Here is a 16,976-nt window from a genome sequence, read left to right as displayed (position 1 = left end):
AAATAAAAAATACTACAGTGATACCTCGGTTCTCGAACATAATTCGTTCCGGGAGGACGGTCGAGAACCAAATTGTTCGAGAACCGAAGCAATGAAACCCAAAGGAAATAATGGAAACTGGATTAATTCGTTCCAAGCCCCAGAAAATGCCTATTTACTGGCCTAATTTGTATATAATATGTAGACAAACATGAGTCTCAACAAGAAATAAGAAATAAAAGTGTATTTATTAAAACAAAACAAACAAAAAACAAACAAAAAAATGTACAGTACAGTAAATTGTGTTTCATTTACTGTACCTGTACCAAACTTTATGGCAGGAGGGAATGAATGTGGAGGGAGGAGGGAAGGGGGGTGGTTATTGTCACTGATGACGCAAGCAAGGCGCGCTGGGCCAAATGAACGCCATTCGGCTCAACTCGGCTCATCTCGGACGTTCAGATGTTCGAGTTCCAAATATTTGTTCGAATTCCAAGACAAAATTTTCTCGAATTTCCTGGTCGAATACCGATTTGGTCGAAAGTCAAGGCGTTCGAGAACCGAGGTATCACTGTACATTAATTCAAAACAAGGCAAATAATAGAAATTACAGGCTTATATACAAGCATAGTGATTGATGTCTGAATTGACAAGGTTTTTTTGTTTGTTTTTGGCTAGAGTGCTAGCAACATGTGGTACATGTTTATTTTTTTTTTTTTTGTGTGTGTAATAGGTGATTACGATAGGTAGGAAGCCTCTGTAGGTAACCAAAGGGTTTGAAAAAGTGTCATAGGTGTCGCACTTTGAACTTATTTTGTTCAAGAGAAAGAAATTAAGGAATTGGATCAGTTGCTAAGGTTGTAAAGTTCTAATTTTTTTAAAAAAATGAGATCATGATCAGTTATGTCAAAAGTTTTTGCAGAGGGCTGCAGTATAATGATTGTCATTTATGTTGTTTAACCTCGGTTTTGCTAGAGATGTTAGTGTTGAGTGGCAAGAGTGTTTGGGAGGTTAGTGTTTCTGCAGTGACTGGTGCAGTTTTAGTATTTTATTGTCAATGTTGTCAACCCCTCTGAGGGTGGATAACGTTTCCTGTAACACAGATCTTCACCAGCTCCTCACTGTATTTGTGACAGTGAGGGCAGATAACCCTTCCTCTCATACAGGTATGAGTGTAAAAACTGGACCACTGCTTGTTGCTCAGAGTTGAAGACAGTGATAGTAAAGTGAGACGGTTTAATGAGGCAATGTACAGGTAGTCCTCGGGTTACGACGGTCTCGAGTTGCGTCGTTTCGTGGTTACGACGCTGTAAGCGACGCTCATTCCGACTTACGAGGTTTAGCGTCGTACACTGTTTATTACTGTTACAGTACTTACAGCACTTACAGTACAGTATTTCATTATTAAACGTACTGTACTGCACAATATTTTACTGTATTTATGTTTATTGATAATTGTGTAGAGTACTGTGTTAGGATAGGTGTTTGGATAGGCTAAGTCAGTGTTTGCAGTACTGTACTGTTATTATGGTACAGTACTCTATGAACGTAGGATCCGACTTACGTCGAAATTCGGTTTACGACGCCGCGTAAGAACGGATCAACGTCGTAAGTCGAGGACTACCTGTATTTATAAAGACTGAAGTTGACCCTTGAAGTCAGTGTAAATCGCGGGGTTAACCCTATTAATTCTCAGTTAGTGTGCGCGCGCTTGTGTATCTTTTAGTATGCGTGTGTGAGAGAGTGTGTGAGAATGTGTGTGTGGGCGGGCAGTGCCTTTGCCACTTGTCAAGATATATATAGTGCATGCGCGCGCGTGTTTGTGTGTGTGGTATGAGTCGCATGACACAATCTGCTGACAAGGAGCGAAGAAGTGACCTTGCATTCCCCGTGACGCCAGCAGAGATTCAATCACTCGTAACCAAGGGTGATCGAGTGAAGTCGCGGTCGAGTGAGCTCGACTCGTTGTTTTGACGTGCCCTTGTAGCGAGACAAATGTTCCAACCAAGAATCATATTCCAAGCGAGGAATGCAGACGATGGGTCTTCTAGTGTTGCTGAATGATTTAGCAGACATTTTCCTGTTTTTGTTTTTTGTTGTTTTTTTTTTTTTTGTTTTTTTTTTGTTGTATCAAAACCAGAAATAAATCGTGAGTTGTTTGTGTTTAGCTTTTCCATGTTTTTTTTTTTTAAATTTAAATTTGACTTTTAGTAGCGTGGAGGCACGCTTGGCATGTCGGGACTGCGGCCCTTTCCGCATGGCGTCGCGGCAGGCGTTGTAGTCCCAAGAAGGGTAGATATCTACCTAGATACGTCTCCGCCACGCGGTGCGGCCGATGGTAAAACCCAGTTGCAGCCTGTAGGTCGAAGGTCAAAATACGGCTGACAAACATTGGTACAGACAGCAACTTGCACCCATCTTGAATATTTGAAAGCTGATGTGTATGAAGAATGCAGGAAGTTTGCTGTAATGGCTGAATTGAGGCGGGTGCAGAGGTCACGGCTGTCAAAGCGACAAAGGTCAGCGTGGAGCACCTTGCACCAGGGAAGAAGGGTGGCCCGGTGGCGCAGCGGTTAGCGCCTGTCACCAACACGGTGAGAGTTGGCTGACCTGGGTTCGCCTCTCATCTCGTGCACTCGTTCATTCTCTGCATGTGGCATCTGTTTACAGGGCTGACGGCCTTGTCGTGATATGTGACCCTCCAGTGGCCTCCACGACGAAATGAGTCTTATGTCGCGAATTTCAGATGTGCCAAATTGTTTACTCCGAAACTTTTGCAGACAAATCTTTTGATCGGTTAATATTTGAATCGTTCTTTAAAGAAGTGGAACATACAGACTCCTGGCTCTGTGTCAAGGTATCACACGATGGGTTATGACAGGAAATAGTATCGACACAGCGTTTGAATTTCGTCTGAAAGCGGTACGGATCGCAGTGGGGTGCCTCGATTAAAACGTATTTAAAGTCGATTTCTAACTTTTATTTTAACATAGCAGTGCATGTTCCTGATAGTTTAATAACCAAGGAATCCATTTTTTAAGAAAAGTCAAACTGCACAAAACTGACCCTATCACCTTTCGGGGCCTGTTTCACAAAACTGCTCCGCGCGACTTGCTCAGTTCGTCGTGGATGGTCACATGTAGTCGTAGTTGCTGATTCGGCGTTAAACACCTAACAGAGAAGGGATCCTACCATAGAAGAAGAAGCGGGTGGTGGAGACCCCGGCCCGTTATTTTGGACTCCCCTTGCTACCTGTTGCAGAAGGCACCGAGAAAGATGTCTATAGACTACCTTCTTCAGACCACCATTCATTACTTTCTTTGTGACTTGAATTTAAGATGTTACAGTTTAATATTAAAACCGTGAGTCACGCGGTATTAAAATGTGACATTGCTAGTCACGTCGGGGGAGAGATGTGAAGTACTTGTTGGAATGTTAGAGAGATGTGGAGCACTTGCTGGAAGAAACAGCTTGAAAATATCATTGAGGCTGAACTTTTGTTACCACCTGGAATTGTCGCTAAACAATGCGAACCATAGGAAGAGAAAGATACAGCGACACCTGGTGTCATTATCATTATGTTTATAGTCGACCTTATGGAAGACGTTGAGGTGGTGAGTGTCGGTGAGACAGGGTACGCCCTCGACCTTGGCGTACTGGGTAAGAGCGGCGCTGTGCTGTCGTAAACATAAGCAGCCAGCCATGCAGCCAGCCTCATCAACTGTTGTAAGAGCGGCGCTGTGCTGTCGTAAACACAGCAGCCAACCAGCCACATCATCAACTATTAATGGACCCCATGACGCATGTTTTTTTGTTTTTTTTTAAAGTTTAAACGCTCCACTGTCACAGTACTATATGATGACTTTACAACTGCGCTGACTAAACTGTCAGGTGTGTCTGTGCATGCTGACACAATAAGAACAGCCGACACCCGATATTCCACCCCGTGTCTCGTGTAACCTGGCGCAGCGCCGCCTACAGGTCGGTGCATTACAGACAGACGCTGACAGTGTAGGGTGTGCACCTGGTCTCCTGTCTTGTCCTACTGTGACCACCTGCTTCAGCTGTGTTGCGGACGCCGCTGGTGTGTTGCGAGCAGCAGTCGCTGTTGAGGGCGCGTGCCGAGTGGTGGTTGGGACAGGCGCCTGGTCACCTTGATGTGTTCTTATGCACGTCAGGTAGTCCTTCTCACCTGTGGTCAGATATGTCAGGTCTGAAGTGAGACAGTGCTGTCTTGAGGCACTACCGCACTATTCATAAAGTCAACCCACGTTGTGGTGTCCACGTTGTCGGCTTGTTGTCATTATTGACTGCTTGTCTGGTTGCCAGCAGCAGCAAAAAATAAATAACAAATCTCGGCTGCGTTCACAGGCTCATGTGCCCGCGTGTCGACACTTCACTGTCCCTTCATGGATTTCGTAGACTACGGAGACGATGTTGACGAGTAAGTGAAACATAGCTTGTGGTACCCCGGCCTTACTCTCCAGGTCACGTACAGATCGTGTGTATGTTGTAGCTACCACCCCCACCATCTTTCTGTCCACACTATCCACCATCCACACTACTTGCTCCACGATGCTCTAGTGTGTGTAGTGATCTTTGAATCGTAGAAGGCAGGGTCCAGAAGGCATAATCCAGCAGTGTTGTCCCAGCTTTGAAATGCCGCTGAAATAGCTCGGTAATTGCCTGGGCCAGGACTGGCCCAAGTCAGATATGAACACAAAAATGGCGGCCAATTTTAAAATGAGAAATTGTATGTGCATGCTGATACAGAAAACAAAAGGAGAAGTTAGGTGATATTTGATGTTTTATCCTTGTGATAATCACTGTGATAGCCATGTGCAGTCAGCCATGTCGCACGTAAAGGCTCTGTGACTCCCTATCATTTCCTTTGGGACAATGCTGCTCCCAGCCATGGCACACCTGGCATTGATTTTGTTTAAGTGGCAAACTAACCTAGGCAATGGTGACTGTACAGCCAGGCTGAATCATAATGTAGTCAATAAGTCAAACAGCTTGAGACATGAAACTTGGTCAGCTTGCTTTGGTGCAGGAAATTATTCATCTTCACAGGTCCCATCCCTGGTGGCCACTTTGTGAGTTTATCAAATGAAATCAAATCAGGCTTTATTGTCTGTCAAGGAGACCCAAGACAGAAATTTTTCTTTTGCTCACAAGGGCAGGCATACATACACAGACAGGGCTTCTGCTAAAGCTAAATTCTTTGGGGTCCCAGGGACCCCTTCCTCATATTTCTAAGGGGTCCTAGGCTAACTTCAAGGGGTCCCTTTACTAAGTTGAAAAAAAAACCCCAACACATCAACTACTTTGTTCAACTGTCTTTCAGGCACACAAAGCACTGTAATGTCTTGTCAGAAACGGCAAGATTTTTGTGCCGTGAAGTCTGTGCAAGCATCTGTGATGAGCTTATGCTCACTGTACTTGGGGTGCTCACTGTACATGGGGTGCTCACTTTCTTTCCGTTTCCGAGACGATAATTTTAATCACGCTGTCAACAACATCTTGGAACTAGGTTCATAGAGCTCTTCCCGGTAAGGGGAAAAAAAAAAACCTCAGTGCAAGGGAAGTAACTCTCACCTTGTAGCAGACAACAATAGATTGGGCTATGATGTCAGACAGCGGCCCGGTGGGTGGCGCAACGGTTAGCGCCTGTCACCAATACAGTGAAGGTTGGCTGCCCTGGGTTCATTTCTCGTCTCGGGCACGCTGTTCTTTCTCTGCACGTGGCATCTGTTTACAGGGCTGGCTGCTCTCTGCCAAGGACGGTCCCAAGCCCGGCCGAAAAAGGAGGAGGGTTGGGCGTGGGGCCAGCACCCCCACCCCGTAAAAACAAATCCTTGCTACTAAAACATCGACAACAGTAAACTGTCGTCGATGGCCTATGCACCTGGAGGTGCGAAGGGCAAAAAAAAAAAAAAAATGATGTCAGACACTACACCTACCCAATTTTATATCTGTTCTTCGCCCAAATTTTAAGGGGTCCCAGGGGACCCCATTGACGAAAATTGAAGGGGTCCTCCGAACTTTTAATGCGTACTGTACACAATTTTTTGCGTAAGCAGAAGCCCTGCACAGACATTTACACACACAGTTAGGAGTAAAGATACATTACCATGGTATAGAAGTCCAGCATGTCAGATCAACAAATCTCTTTCTCACTCACTCTCACACCCACTTTGTGAGTTTGTTGGTCTGGAAGTCTAGCATGTCAGATCAGTCTCTCTCTCACATCATGCCCTCACTCACTTTGTGAGTTGCTTGGTGTAGAAGTTGAATGTCAGGATGAGCTCAGTCTGATGAGCCTGACAACAGAATAGTTAATATAAGCATTAGTCAATATTTCTTACTTGGTTATTTGTGTTCTGAGTTTTTATACATGCTATGTCTACAGGCAGGGTTAGGGTGGGAGCAAAGGGCTCTATGTAAGCAAAACACCAAATACTGTATTTTTTTAAGTTATCTATGTTTGTAGATTATCATCAAAAGCTATATTTGTAAGGACCCTGTTTGTAAGCAAAACTTCATCATCAAATGCTGTAATTTGTAAACCTACCATATCAAAAACAGTCAGGGTTACGGAACATCAGTGTGGAGAGGATCAGTGCAAGTACAACAGAATACTACTCTTTATCATAGGTATAACAGTATTATCAGAGTTAATTACCACTAGTTACTAGTAGAGATAAGCAGATTTCAGGTACCATGTGATACTTTACCATTTGTACTAGTGCCAGTTGTGGATTTTTACCATGTATCCATTAGTGTTTGTAGTAATGCCAGTTTGTATAGAAGACACTTTGACATATAACAGTATTTATAGTAATGTCTATTTGTTCATGGGGTGTTCTGTCAAGCATGTATCTTTCTATGCTTTAGGCTGGAAAAAGACTACACAGCTCTCAAGTCCAAGGAAAATGAAGAACAGATTGAGCTGAGGGTAAAGATTGCTGTGGCTTATGCTTGTTCATCTTAATACATCGTCATAATTAGCCCTCTTAATAAGGGTTTCACTTGCCTGCATGGACCACATCTGTGTAGGCCATACAGTGGACCATGTCTGTGCAATTCTTACTGTGGACCTTTTGTCTGTGCAGTCCACACAACACAAATGACTCGTGGTTTTTTTAATATCTTGTTTGGAACCAAAATAAACTTTAGGCTATCCATGTGGTCCCCACCCCCCACCCCCCACCCCAGTGACCAGTACCAGTCAAGGGACAAATGACTAAGTGAATAACTTGGGTTTTTACTTAAAATTTTTATAATAATATTTTTTTTTTTTTTTGGTCGTTGAATTTTGTATTTGACAAAAAAAAAAATTCTTGGACCAGCAGGTCAGTGGCACAGTTAAAGAACATGTGTAAATTATGCCAGTATGGTGGTAGTCATTGGTTTATTTACTCTTTTGCTTTTCTTTTGGAGAAAGTGGTTTTGAATTGAAGGTCCTTCTATTTTAGTGACTGTGTGTATCTCTGCTTGGCTTGGTTACTGGCTGTGTTTCAGTTTGAACTGCTAGTCATGATTGTGAAATGTCTCTTTTGCAGAGGCTACGCACAGAAAATAGGTTATTGAGGCAACGGATTGAAAATTTAGAAAAGGTGAGATATTGATGTTGAGTAGCTGAAATATTGTGACACCTATTAATAATAAAAGGTGATTTTTCCTGTTATTGCTTGTTAGATGTGGTGGATGATTATCACTAGCATAGACATTTTATTTAGTATATTAACAAATATAAATTTTAATAATTACATGTAACAAATAGTATACATAATAATGTACAACCATCTTAAAAAGTCTCACTTTGCATATAAACACATGTATAGACTGGAAGGCAATTGGAACAAATTCTTACTACTGCTGTGTGTCTGAACTAGTCTGGATAAATGTTAATTAAAAAAAAAACCCATCTCTTCCTCTCTCATACTATCTTCTATTCTCACATTCTCTCCTCTCTCTCTCTTTCACTCATCCCCCCTCTCTTATTTATATGTTCTCTCGCCCTGCTATTTTTCTCGTTCTCTTACGCTGATAAGAACGATAGATACTACACTTTGATCTTAGTCTCTCTTTTAGTATTCAGCTCCATGTTTCTGTCGGTCCTCTCATTTGGTTTATTCCTGAAATAGTGAGATCCCTACTGCATCTCAGTCTTTTGGTGTGTGCAGTCCCTTTGACTGTGTTTTTCACAGGGTTATAGGCAGACATTCTATTCGAAACTTAGGATGTTCCTTGTACAGATCTGAGTCACCAATGAGTTGCTGTAGTTTTTGAATGCCATGAGGTGCCTCTCTCCCTTGAGCAATAAAGCCTATACATAATTGATAGAATAACTTGAGACTGCTATTTGCTACATTTTCTTTTTTTGTGCTCTTTTAACTTGCAGTAGTGTGTGCGTGTGCCAGGTGTTAGTAGCTGAATATTTGTTTAGTGAGGATGTGATATATGTACTTATGTAGCTTCTTAAGTGGTTTAACTTTATTATGACACATATAGTATTATTTGTAAAAATGGTTTGCCTGACAGTTGTTATGACAACATACACTAACAGTTATGATGACACTAGCAGTTGTTATGGTGGCATACGTTAACAGTTGTTGTGGTGACATACACTAACAGTTGTTATAGTGACATACACTAACAGTTGTTGTGATGAAATACACAAACAGTTGTCATGATGATGTACACTAACAGTTTATTTTCTGTGTCCTACTCACCTGTACTCTCTTTTGTTCACCAACTGCTTGTAGGTTGAAGCAAATTTGCTTCGTCAAAAGGAAGTGAGTTGCTCCTGTTACTCTGATATGCTGTGTCAATATTTGTTTGTATAATATTGTTTTAGCTCCTGCTGTGTAAGCGATCACTGTTTTTTAAAATATTAAATCTGCTCATCATTTACTTTAATATAATATACTTTTGTTTTTCTTAATCAGTTTTTAAAATGTACTCTGGTCATTATTTTATATGGAAGATACGTTGTTTTTAATAGTTTTCTTGTCTTGCATCTTTGATTTAAAGAAAGCTTAGCTGTGTGAATATGTCATTGTATCCAGCAGATTGAGTTCAAGCTCATTATGATTTCCTATGGTTACTTCATAAGCTACAGTCCTCATGTGCTTGTGATTGTACATGTGTTGACTGTTTACATTCTTTTCTCAACCATGTTGAATTCTGAACATGAAGTTTAGGTCCAGTTTTTCATGAAATTGAAAGTAATAATAATATTAAAAAAAGAAGCTGTACATTGTGTATATGTGCATATTTGTGAAGCTTAAAGATAAACCTGAATGGTTTGCATTTTTTGCAGATATCAGTAGATATAGGCGATATAAACCAAACCTGTAAATTGAAGCTTCTAAAACATATCTGTTAATTAATTATCTGCTAGCAAAGTATGTAATTCGCACATGCGATCGATGTGCGCCGGTAACGGTGTAGTATGCCATGCTAGTACACCATTCATAACATTACCAGCAGTTATTACCAAACAGAGAGAAAGAATGAGCGACAGTTCAGACTCCAATGTTGAAAGTCTGCATTTCTCGTGCTAAAGTAGCAGTTTTTCAAAACCAGGAGAAATGCACTGTCATCATCAATAATTTGAACTGTCGCTCAATCTCTCTCTCTTACTGGCGTTGACTGCTGGCAACCATGTAGATGGTGTACTAGCATGGCATACTACACTGTTACGGTGCTCGTTGATTGCAAATGCAAGTCACAGTGGATAATTAATAAACGGATGGGTTTTGGAGGTTGAATTTTACAGGTTAGGTTTATATTACCTGTATCAACCGATACCTGAAAAAAACGCACACCATTCAGGTTGGTCTTTAATAGAAAACACTGTGTATACCTCTTCTTTTGTTTGAGCTTCCCTCACACCCTGATGTACCTTGGCGTTTTTTTGTCGGTCAAAACAACCAACTGAACTTCCCTCACACCCTGAGCTTGAAGTGGAGTAAATATAGATGTTAAAAAACTTTATTTGCTACACTTGAAGCTGACTTCCCTCACACCCTGAGCTTGGTGTAGCCTTATATTGATGGCTTCAGCTGAGCAGTATTATGTTGCTGTCACATAATGTTTACTTCCATTCCACCTTGAGCCAGTCAGAGAAGTATTCTTTTGCTGTAAGGTCATGTTTACTTCTTTTTTATCTGTTTCCCTTATCACCTCCTCAAATATTTTAGTTATTCCATTTATTTATTAGTTATTATTTATTTTTTAAGTTATTTATTTAGTTATTACATCTCTAGATGTAGCTTTGTTATATTTTTGCTTGTTTGCTAAAGATGTGCCATTTATTTTTTAATATTTTTGCTTATTAAGTTAAATGCATAAGGTGATAGTGTTTTTCAAGCATAATAGTTTAGCCTTGTAACAAGTTCTTCAAATATTTAAGATGCAAGTGTTCAGAGCATGACATTTTAGCCTTGTACACGATCTTCATGTGAGGTGCAAGTTATCTGACAGTTTAACCTTTTAACAAGAGACATTTTTCTTTATCTATCTGCAGCTGGCCTTGTACATGGAGGTTTTTATTTTATGGTTGCTGCTGTAGAACCCTGCTGGGTCAAAACAATTAGTTTCTTTGATTCTTCTGGTGGCCCAGTGTTCAGTTTATTTACTTCCTGCATTGTCAGTGTTCATAGTTCTACCACTGTAAGCTTGCTGATTGTTAGTTTACATGCTGGCTGCCCTGTAGGAGTATGTTTGGTCACCCTAGTTAATAATTATTTTGTCAGAGTTCCTGCCCGTATTAGGTGTGATCTAGTACTGTTCTTTGTTGCAAACAAGCTATAAAATAGAAATGACTGACCCTTTGACAGGTGTTTCATATGGCTGGCTCACATAGGTGGTTTACAAGGCAACATTCTATTCAGCGTCAGGAAGAGGTCTTAGTTTTCCTTGCTTTGTTTATGAAAACTTTCCTTTGTTGTCAGTGTCATGTGCTAGACTGTTTCAGAGTAGGTCGGTGAGTTTGGTACTATGTGTAATTGCTAGCCTTTTTACCCTAGGAATTGTGGTGCAGTGCTCACTAACAGATGAACACACATGCACTCACACACACATTGTGATCCTTTGCTACTCTACAGTAGTTCCTTGTTGTTAAAATAGCATTGTGATTTGTGCTACATCATTTGTATCAATCTTATATCAGTGTTATGTCAATGTACAGAAATCAGCAAACTGTGTTCTTGCTTGTCTCCTCTGATCTCACTCTTATTGACAGCTTTATGTTTAGTCTTGTAACATTTCTGTTTTCTCAGGTAAAGTTGTTTAGAGTGTTTTCTTTGTCCTGAAATAATTCTATTAATTGCATGAAAAAGCAGTATAAATATGGAATAAGCCTTTCTATGGTATTTGTGACAAAAATATATTTTACTGATGTGTTTGTGGTCATTATGATTTTGTTTATTAAATTCTTTAGGATTTTTTAAATATTGTTATAAGTATAATAGAAAAATTTGGCAAAACTGGCGGAGAACAGGATCATCTTGAAAAATTAAGCTCTTAGAGATTTGTTAATAGTGTGTTGTGCCTGATGTCACTCCTACACTTCTCACTTTAAGCAGTTGATTATTAACATGTTCTTTAGACAATACAGCATGCTAGAGTGCTCATTAGAGGTGCTGTAGAACTCTTTTAGCAGTAGATTACTGTGCAAACATGTTAATTAGAGTTGCTGTAGTACTTTTTTAGAATAGCACTTTTCTAGCATTCCATTTGCCTTCCCATTTACTTTTGTGTTAAAAATTTTGACTGTAGAAATGTTTATGAATTAATAAATAGTTGTGCCTACTCATTTTACATTTCATTTCTTACACAAAACTTATTTGTTAGAAGCTAGAGCCATTTTTTCTAGTTAGAACCATTACCACAAATGCACATCTTTTAAAATAGGGCCTGTTGTGTAAATTTATATGATAAATATTTAATACAAATGTATAAAGGCTTAGCGATTTTTATCTTTGCGTAAATTTCTTGGCTTTCCATCCTTTGCAGGAGTCAGCATCACTGGCAGACAAGCTAATCCAGGACCAGGTGACGAGGGCGCAGGAGGCAGAGGAGACATACGCCTTGAAAAAGCATTTGTCTATCACACGGCAGCAGCTCAAGGACACGCAGACAAAGCTGCAGGAGGCAGAGTCTATCATTGGTGATATCAGGAGCAAGGTGAGGGACAGATATTTGTTGTGTTAGCACTAACCCAACCTTAGCAATCTGTACGCAAGGTGAGAGACAGGAATTTTCTAAAACCTCATTTCTGCTGTGTTAGCACTCGCTCAGTCTTGGCAATCTGTATACTTCAGTTCAGGATCTATTTCACATACAATGATGCACTCTCTGCAGAATATTGTTGATAATGTAGCTCATATTTTTATCAAATGGTTGTTTTCCTTTAATGCGGTGTAGCAAACACATAAACTCAATTTAGGAGTTAATTTTCTTTTAAAACACCGGTATCCAGTGGACCTTCACCATACAGCTAGAGGATCTGGACTTTGCAGATGACATTAGTCTCCAATCTCATCGGCAGCAACATTCACAAACCAAACTGAGTAAGGTCTTAGAGAAGCAGAGAAGACTGGCTTAAAGGTAAGCAGAAAGAAGACCGAAGAGATGAGAATCAACAAGCAGGAACTCCCAATCCAAGGAGAGAACATCTTGCAAACTGACCGCTTCACGTATCTGGGGAGCATTGTCAACAAGGACAGTGAAGCGAATGATGACATCAAAAGCTGCATCAAGAAGGCCAGGCATGCAGAAACTCCCAAGCATTGTCCTTCCACAGTAAGACCTGCATCTTTAACACAAATGTGAAGGCAGTTCTACTTTATGGTTGTGAAACCTGGAAAGTGACAAACACCATCAACAACAAGCTCCAGACCTTTACCAACCGATGCCTACGCCATTTCCTGGGAATAAGATGGCCTGAAAAGATCTCCAACAGCATTCTGTGGAAAAGAACCAACCAGAATGCCACTAGTCAAGACATCAAAAAACGCAAATAAGGGTGTATAGGACACGCTGCACAAACCAGCTGACACCATGGCCAGGCACTTGACTGGAACCCTCAGGGGAAGAGGAGAGTTGGGAGACCAAAGCAGACTTGGAAAAGAACAGTAGAGAGCGAGGCAAAGGACGTCGGAACCACATGGGCCCAGCTGAGGGAGGCTGCCCAAAATTAGGTCTGCTGGCGAGGTGGTGTTGTGGCCCTAGGAGTAACAAGAAATAAACTAAACTAATTTCTTTTTGAGCTTTTAACCTTTTTTTGGCATATAGCCATATGCTTTTCCAAGTGTAAGAGTTAAGGTGGTTAAGCCGCTTCCCGTAGTGGGTGTATTGATGGCTCCTGACACAGATTAATGCCTCAGTGAATGAGAAATCATGCAAATAAAAATGTAACTTTATACCACATTGTTTTGTTGGTCGTGTGGGTAGAATTTTTTTTTTAATGAAATTCATACTTCATGACTTATTTTTGCAAAGAGAATGATCAATTCACCATTTCTCTTGGAAATTCAGTACAAGAAAATATGAGCATAAAGAAGGGGCTGTATGTGACATAAAGTGGTTTAGAGGGTAAACGTATTAGTGTAATTTGACAATTGTCAGGTGGCATGTTGTGCTAATGAGAGGGACTTTTTGTCTGGTGTTTTCAGACTAGCATGATGCAGGGAGAAGTTCATCTGGATGCAGCTGAAGAGCAGAACCTAATCCAGCACTTGCAGGAGGAATTGATTGCAGTGCGCCTGCGGGAGGCTGAGAGTGTCGCTCACACCAAGGAGCTAAGGAACAAGATCAGGGAGCTGGAAGATGTCAGTGAAGGACTCATCATTTGCTAAAAATCTCATTTACTTTTTTATATGTATTTTGCTTGTGTTCAGGCATACTCATTTGTTTCTGTCTCATTTTTATGAAAGTTTGCTTATTTGAGAGAATGAAAAAAAAAAAACAGTAAAATATTTGGGAAACTGATGGTTACTTCTATGTTGTTGGCAAGAAGTGAGATTCTGTAAGCTAGAGTAAGTGATCATGCTGCCAGATATGAAAATGACTTTTGGTCTGACTGACATGGTATTGTAATAACCTATCTTTCTAACTTGTTCTTACCCTAAATGCCTGCTGGATTACATTCTTGGGAATGCCAGTTTGTAAGTTCTCATTGCACTCTCAGTAAAGTAAAAAAAAAATTTCATTTCTACAGACAATTGTGCGACTGCAGCGAGCCCCTAGCAATGATGTTGAGCATCTGCAGGAGGAACTTATCGCTGTCAAACTGAGGGAGGCAGAAGCCAACCTTTCTCTCAAAGAACTCCGACAGAAAGTTAATGAAATTGAGACTTATTGGGAAGTAAGTGTGTCACATCTGACAAAATTCCAGAGGATTTGAGACATTGAAAAATAAGTTTTAGCAGAAAGTGTGTGAAAGTTAACATATTGAGAAGTGTTGCATTGAAAAGAAACACAACAATATTATGATGTATTGGGAAATTGGATTTGACAGAATAATAGAGAGGTATTGAGAGTACGCATTAGAAGTGGTTATTACCACTTTAAAATACAAAGATACAAAAATAATTGTTTTTCTTTAGTCAAGAGTAGACTCACACATTCTATCTTCTATTAAGATGGGTTTTGTAATGTTTACCAGAGACAAAGTTGATGAAGACACCTGTTACATTGAAGTGTTTGTCATATATTGTGTTACTTTGATATATGTGATATATTGTTTTGATGTTTCTCTCATATATTGTGTTACATTGAGGTGTCTGTGGTATGTTGTGTTACATTTAACCCTTTGGCTGCTTTGCCTATACATAATCGTGTCCACTGACCGAACATTTGTTCGGTGGCATGCTCTATTTTTAAAAGAGAAACAGGAGTGGTGGCTGTATAATGGTGGGCAAATATGGGATTTGCCTATTTATAGCACAGGCTCTGATGCTGTGCTGGGTTTGATTGACGTTTTATCGGGCTGGAAATAGAGCAATCCCCTTTGGACATTCGAGTGGTCAAAGAACACACAACAGGAGGCCATACACACTACAAGAGGCCATAGCAGAGATCACAAACAGTGATTCGGATGGTCTGCAATTGGTGGATTGCTTAGATCGGTTAAGGGATGGCAGTGAAAGTGACAACAATGTGTTATGAGAGATGAAGATTCTGATTCTCATTATTCTGATGACAATGACGGTGATCTCAATTTTGATCAGACAAAATAAGAAGAAAGTTCTGACGACAGTAGTGAGACAGACCATTGCCAGAGGTATCGAGAAGTAGGATACGACCCGCAGCAGACAGGTCAGTCAAAGACGGTTGAGCAGGAAGTGGCGTGGCAGAAGACTTCACTTGGTTGACTCAGAAACACTTTCCCTCAAATGTGCCCGAAACCGAGAAACAGGCAGTTAAAATTTACGCTCGATGCAGCAATAGGAGTCAGGTTTGGGTTTCTACGTTCTGCTGCTCTGAATGTTACTCCAAGCAAGTGCCGTGTGTGATACCCTGCTTTGGAATATATCACAGCAAGCTTTCCTACTGGAAATAGTATATTTCAAAGCATGGTACAATACACAGGCACGGCAAGGGCATTTAGAGCAGCAGAATGTGAAGAACAAGCTTATGTGTGTGAATTTTGAGTTTTGTGAGAAATGAGTTGAGATTTTCAACAAACAGAAAACCCTAAACTTTCTCTGTGCTGGGTTTTTCATCTTCTGAATGAAATCCACAAAAGTAACTCAGTTTTGGGGTCAAGAATTACTCTAGGTGCTTGATTGTGTGTGACATTGTTTGCTCATTGAGTTGGTTTTATCTATTTTAAAAAATACATTTGAATACAATAAGAATCCGAAGAATCTTAATTCTTAGTTTTTATTGGTCTCATTAGAAAAATCTGTGAAATATATGCTCTGCATGCATATCCAAAGCACCAGATTTAAAAAAAATCATCAAAATTCCCTGGCACAGGCATGCACATGTTCCTCATTATCGTCTGGCAGTCAAAGGGTTAATTGTTTAGTGCCGGCTTAAGTAATTCAGCAACTTACCTTGTCTGGAGTTCTGACTGTTGTCTTTGAGGTCTTATTTTTTAATGGTAGTTTGCATGATGCCAAGTTATACAGTTTGTTAAGTTATTTTTGCTGAGTGTTTTTTGTCGTTTGTTGATGTTAGTATCCATCACTGTCATATAGTATTTATTGTTATCAATGTCAGCATCCTGCACTGTCGTTTGTTGGTGCTGGCGTTGTTGGTGGCAGTCTTCATTAGTGTCACATAGTATTTATTGATCTTTTCAGCGTTTGTCAGCATTCCATGCTGTCATTCACTGCTAATTTGTGCAGGCCCATATGGAACGCAGAGCAATGACGGCCTCACCCAAAGAGAAGAGCTCCAAGGCAGAGGTCCGTCATCTTCAAGAGGAAGTAATGACCATCAAGCTGAGAGAAGCTCGTGTTTTGACTGACTTAAAGGAGACCAAACAGAAGGTCATGGAGCTAGAAACACAGGTCAGTTGTAGCACTGAACATTCAGGTCACTTGTGACACCAGGCACTATGGTCACTTGTAACACTGAACACAGTCACTTGTAACACCAGACACTAACACTTAACAGGTCACTTGTAACACTGAACATTCATTTGTAGCACTAGACAGTTGACTTGTAGCACTAAACACATAGGTTACTTGTAACACCAGACACTTAGTTGCTTTGTACCATAGGGGAGCATGTTTTGTTTCCAGTGAAGGTTGTTTATTTTATGATAGCTAGTGGTGAATACATTACAAAACTTCTTTATTAACCCCTTTCAGGAAATTATTATTTATCTGCACAGCAGATCACATCACCAATGAGCACAGTACAGAAACTAGAATACAAGATGATGACGCATAACAATCATAGATAAAGATGTATTTAAAACTCTGGTGTGTTTTTATACCATGAAAAGAAAGTAATGTAGATGTTGCAGC

The 16,976-nt window shown here is 40.3% G+C and overlaps 1 protein-coding gene across 9 annotated transcripts in view; it reads left to right on the top strand.

Annotated features, from left to right (window-relative positions):
- LOC112574668 (EVI5-like protein) overlaps positions 1-16,976 on the top strand; it is a 62,041-nt gene that overhangs the window by 34,306 nt on the left and 10,759 nt on the right. For 8 of the 9 annotated variants that reach the window (XM_025255879.1, XM_025255877.1, XM_025255873.1 and 5 more), the window contains 7 exons: positions 6,877-6,937; positions 7,545-7,598; positions 8,751-8,780; positions 12,007-12,177; positions 13,668-13,823; positions 14,213-14,359; positions 16,350-16,514. In XM_025255879.1, the coding sequence (XP_025111664.1) occupies positions 6,877-6,937; positions 7,545-7,598; positions 8,751-8,780; positions 12,007-12,177; positions 13,668-13,823; positions 14,213-14,359; positions 16,350-16,514 (784 nt within the window). The remainder of the gene's footprint in view (positions 1-6,876; positions 6,938-7,544; positions 7,599-8,750; positions 8,781-12,006; positions 12,178-13,667; positions 13,824-14,212; positions 14,360-16,349; positions 16,515-16,976) is intronic. The other variant, XM_025255878.1, reaches the window with a different exon arrangement.

Source organism: Pomacea canaliculata, linkage group LG11, assembly GCF_003073045.1.
Source record: "Pomacea canaliculata isolate SZHN2017 linkage group LG11, ASM307304v1, whole genome shotgun sequence".
In the NCBI taxonomy this organism is placed as follows: domain Eukaryota; kingdom Metazoa; phylum Mollusca; class Gastropoda; order Architaenioglossa; family Ampullariidae; genus Pomacea; species Pomacea canaliculata.
Note: the sequence above shows the minus strand (reverse complement) of the source record. Positions and strands in the feature narration are given on the sequence as shown.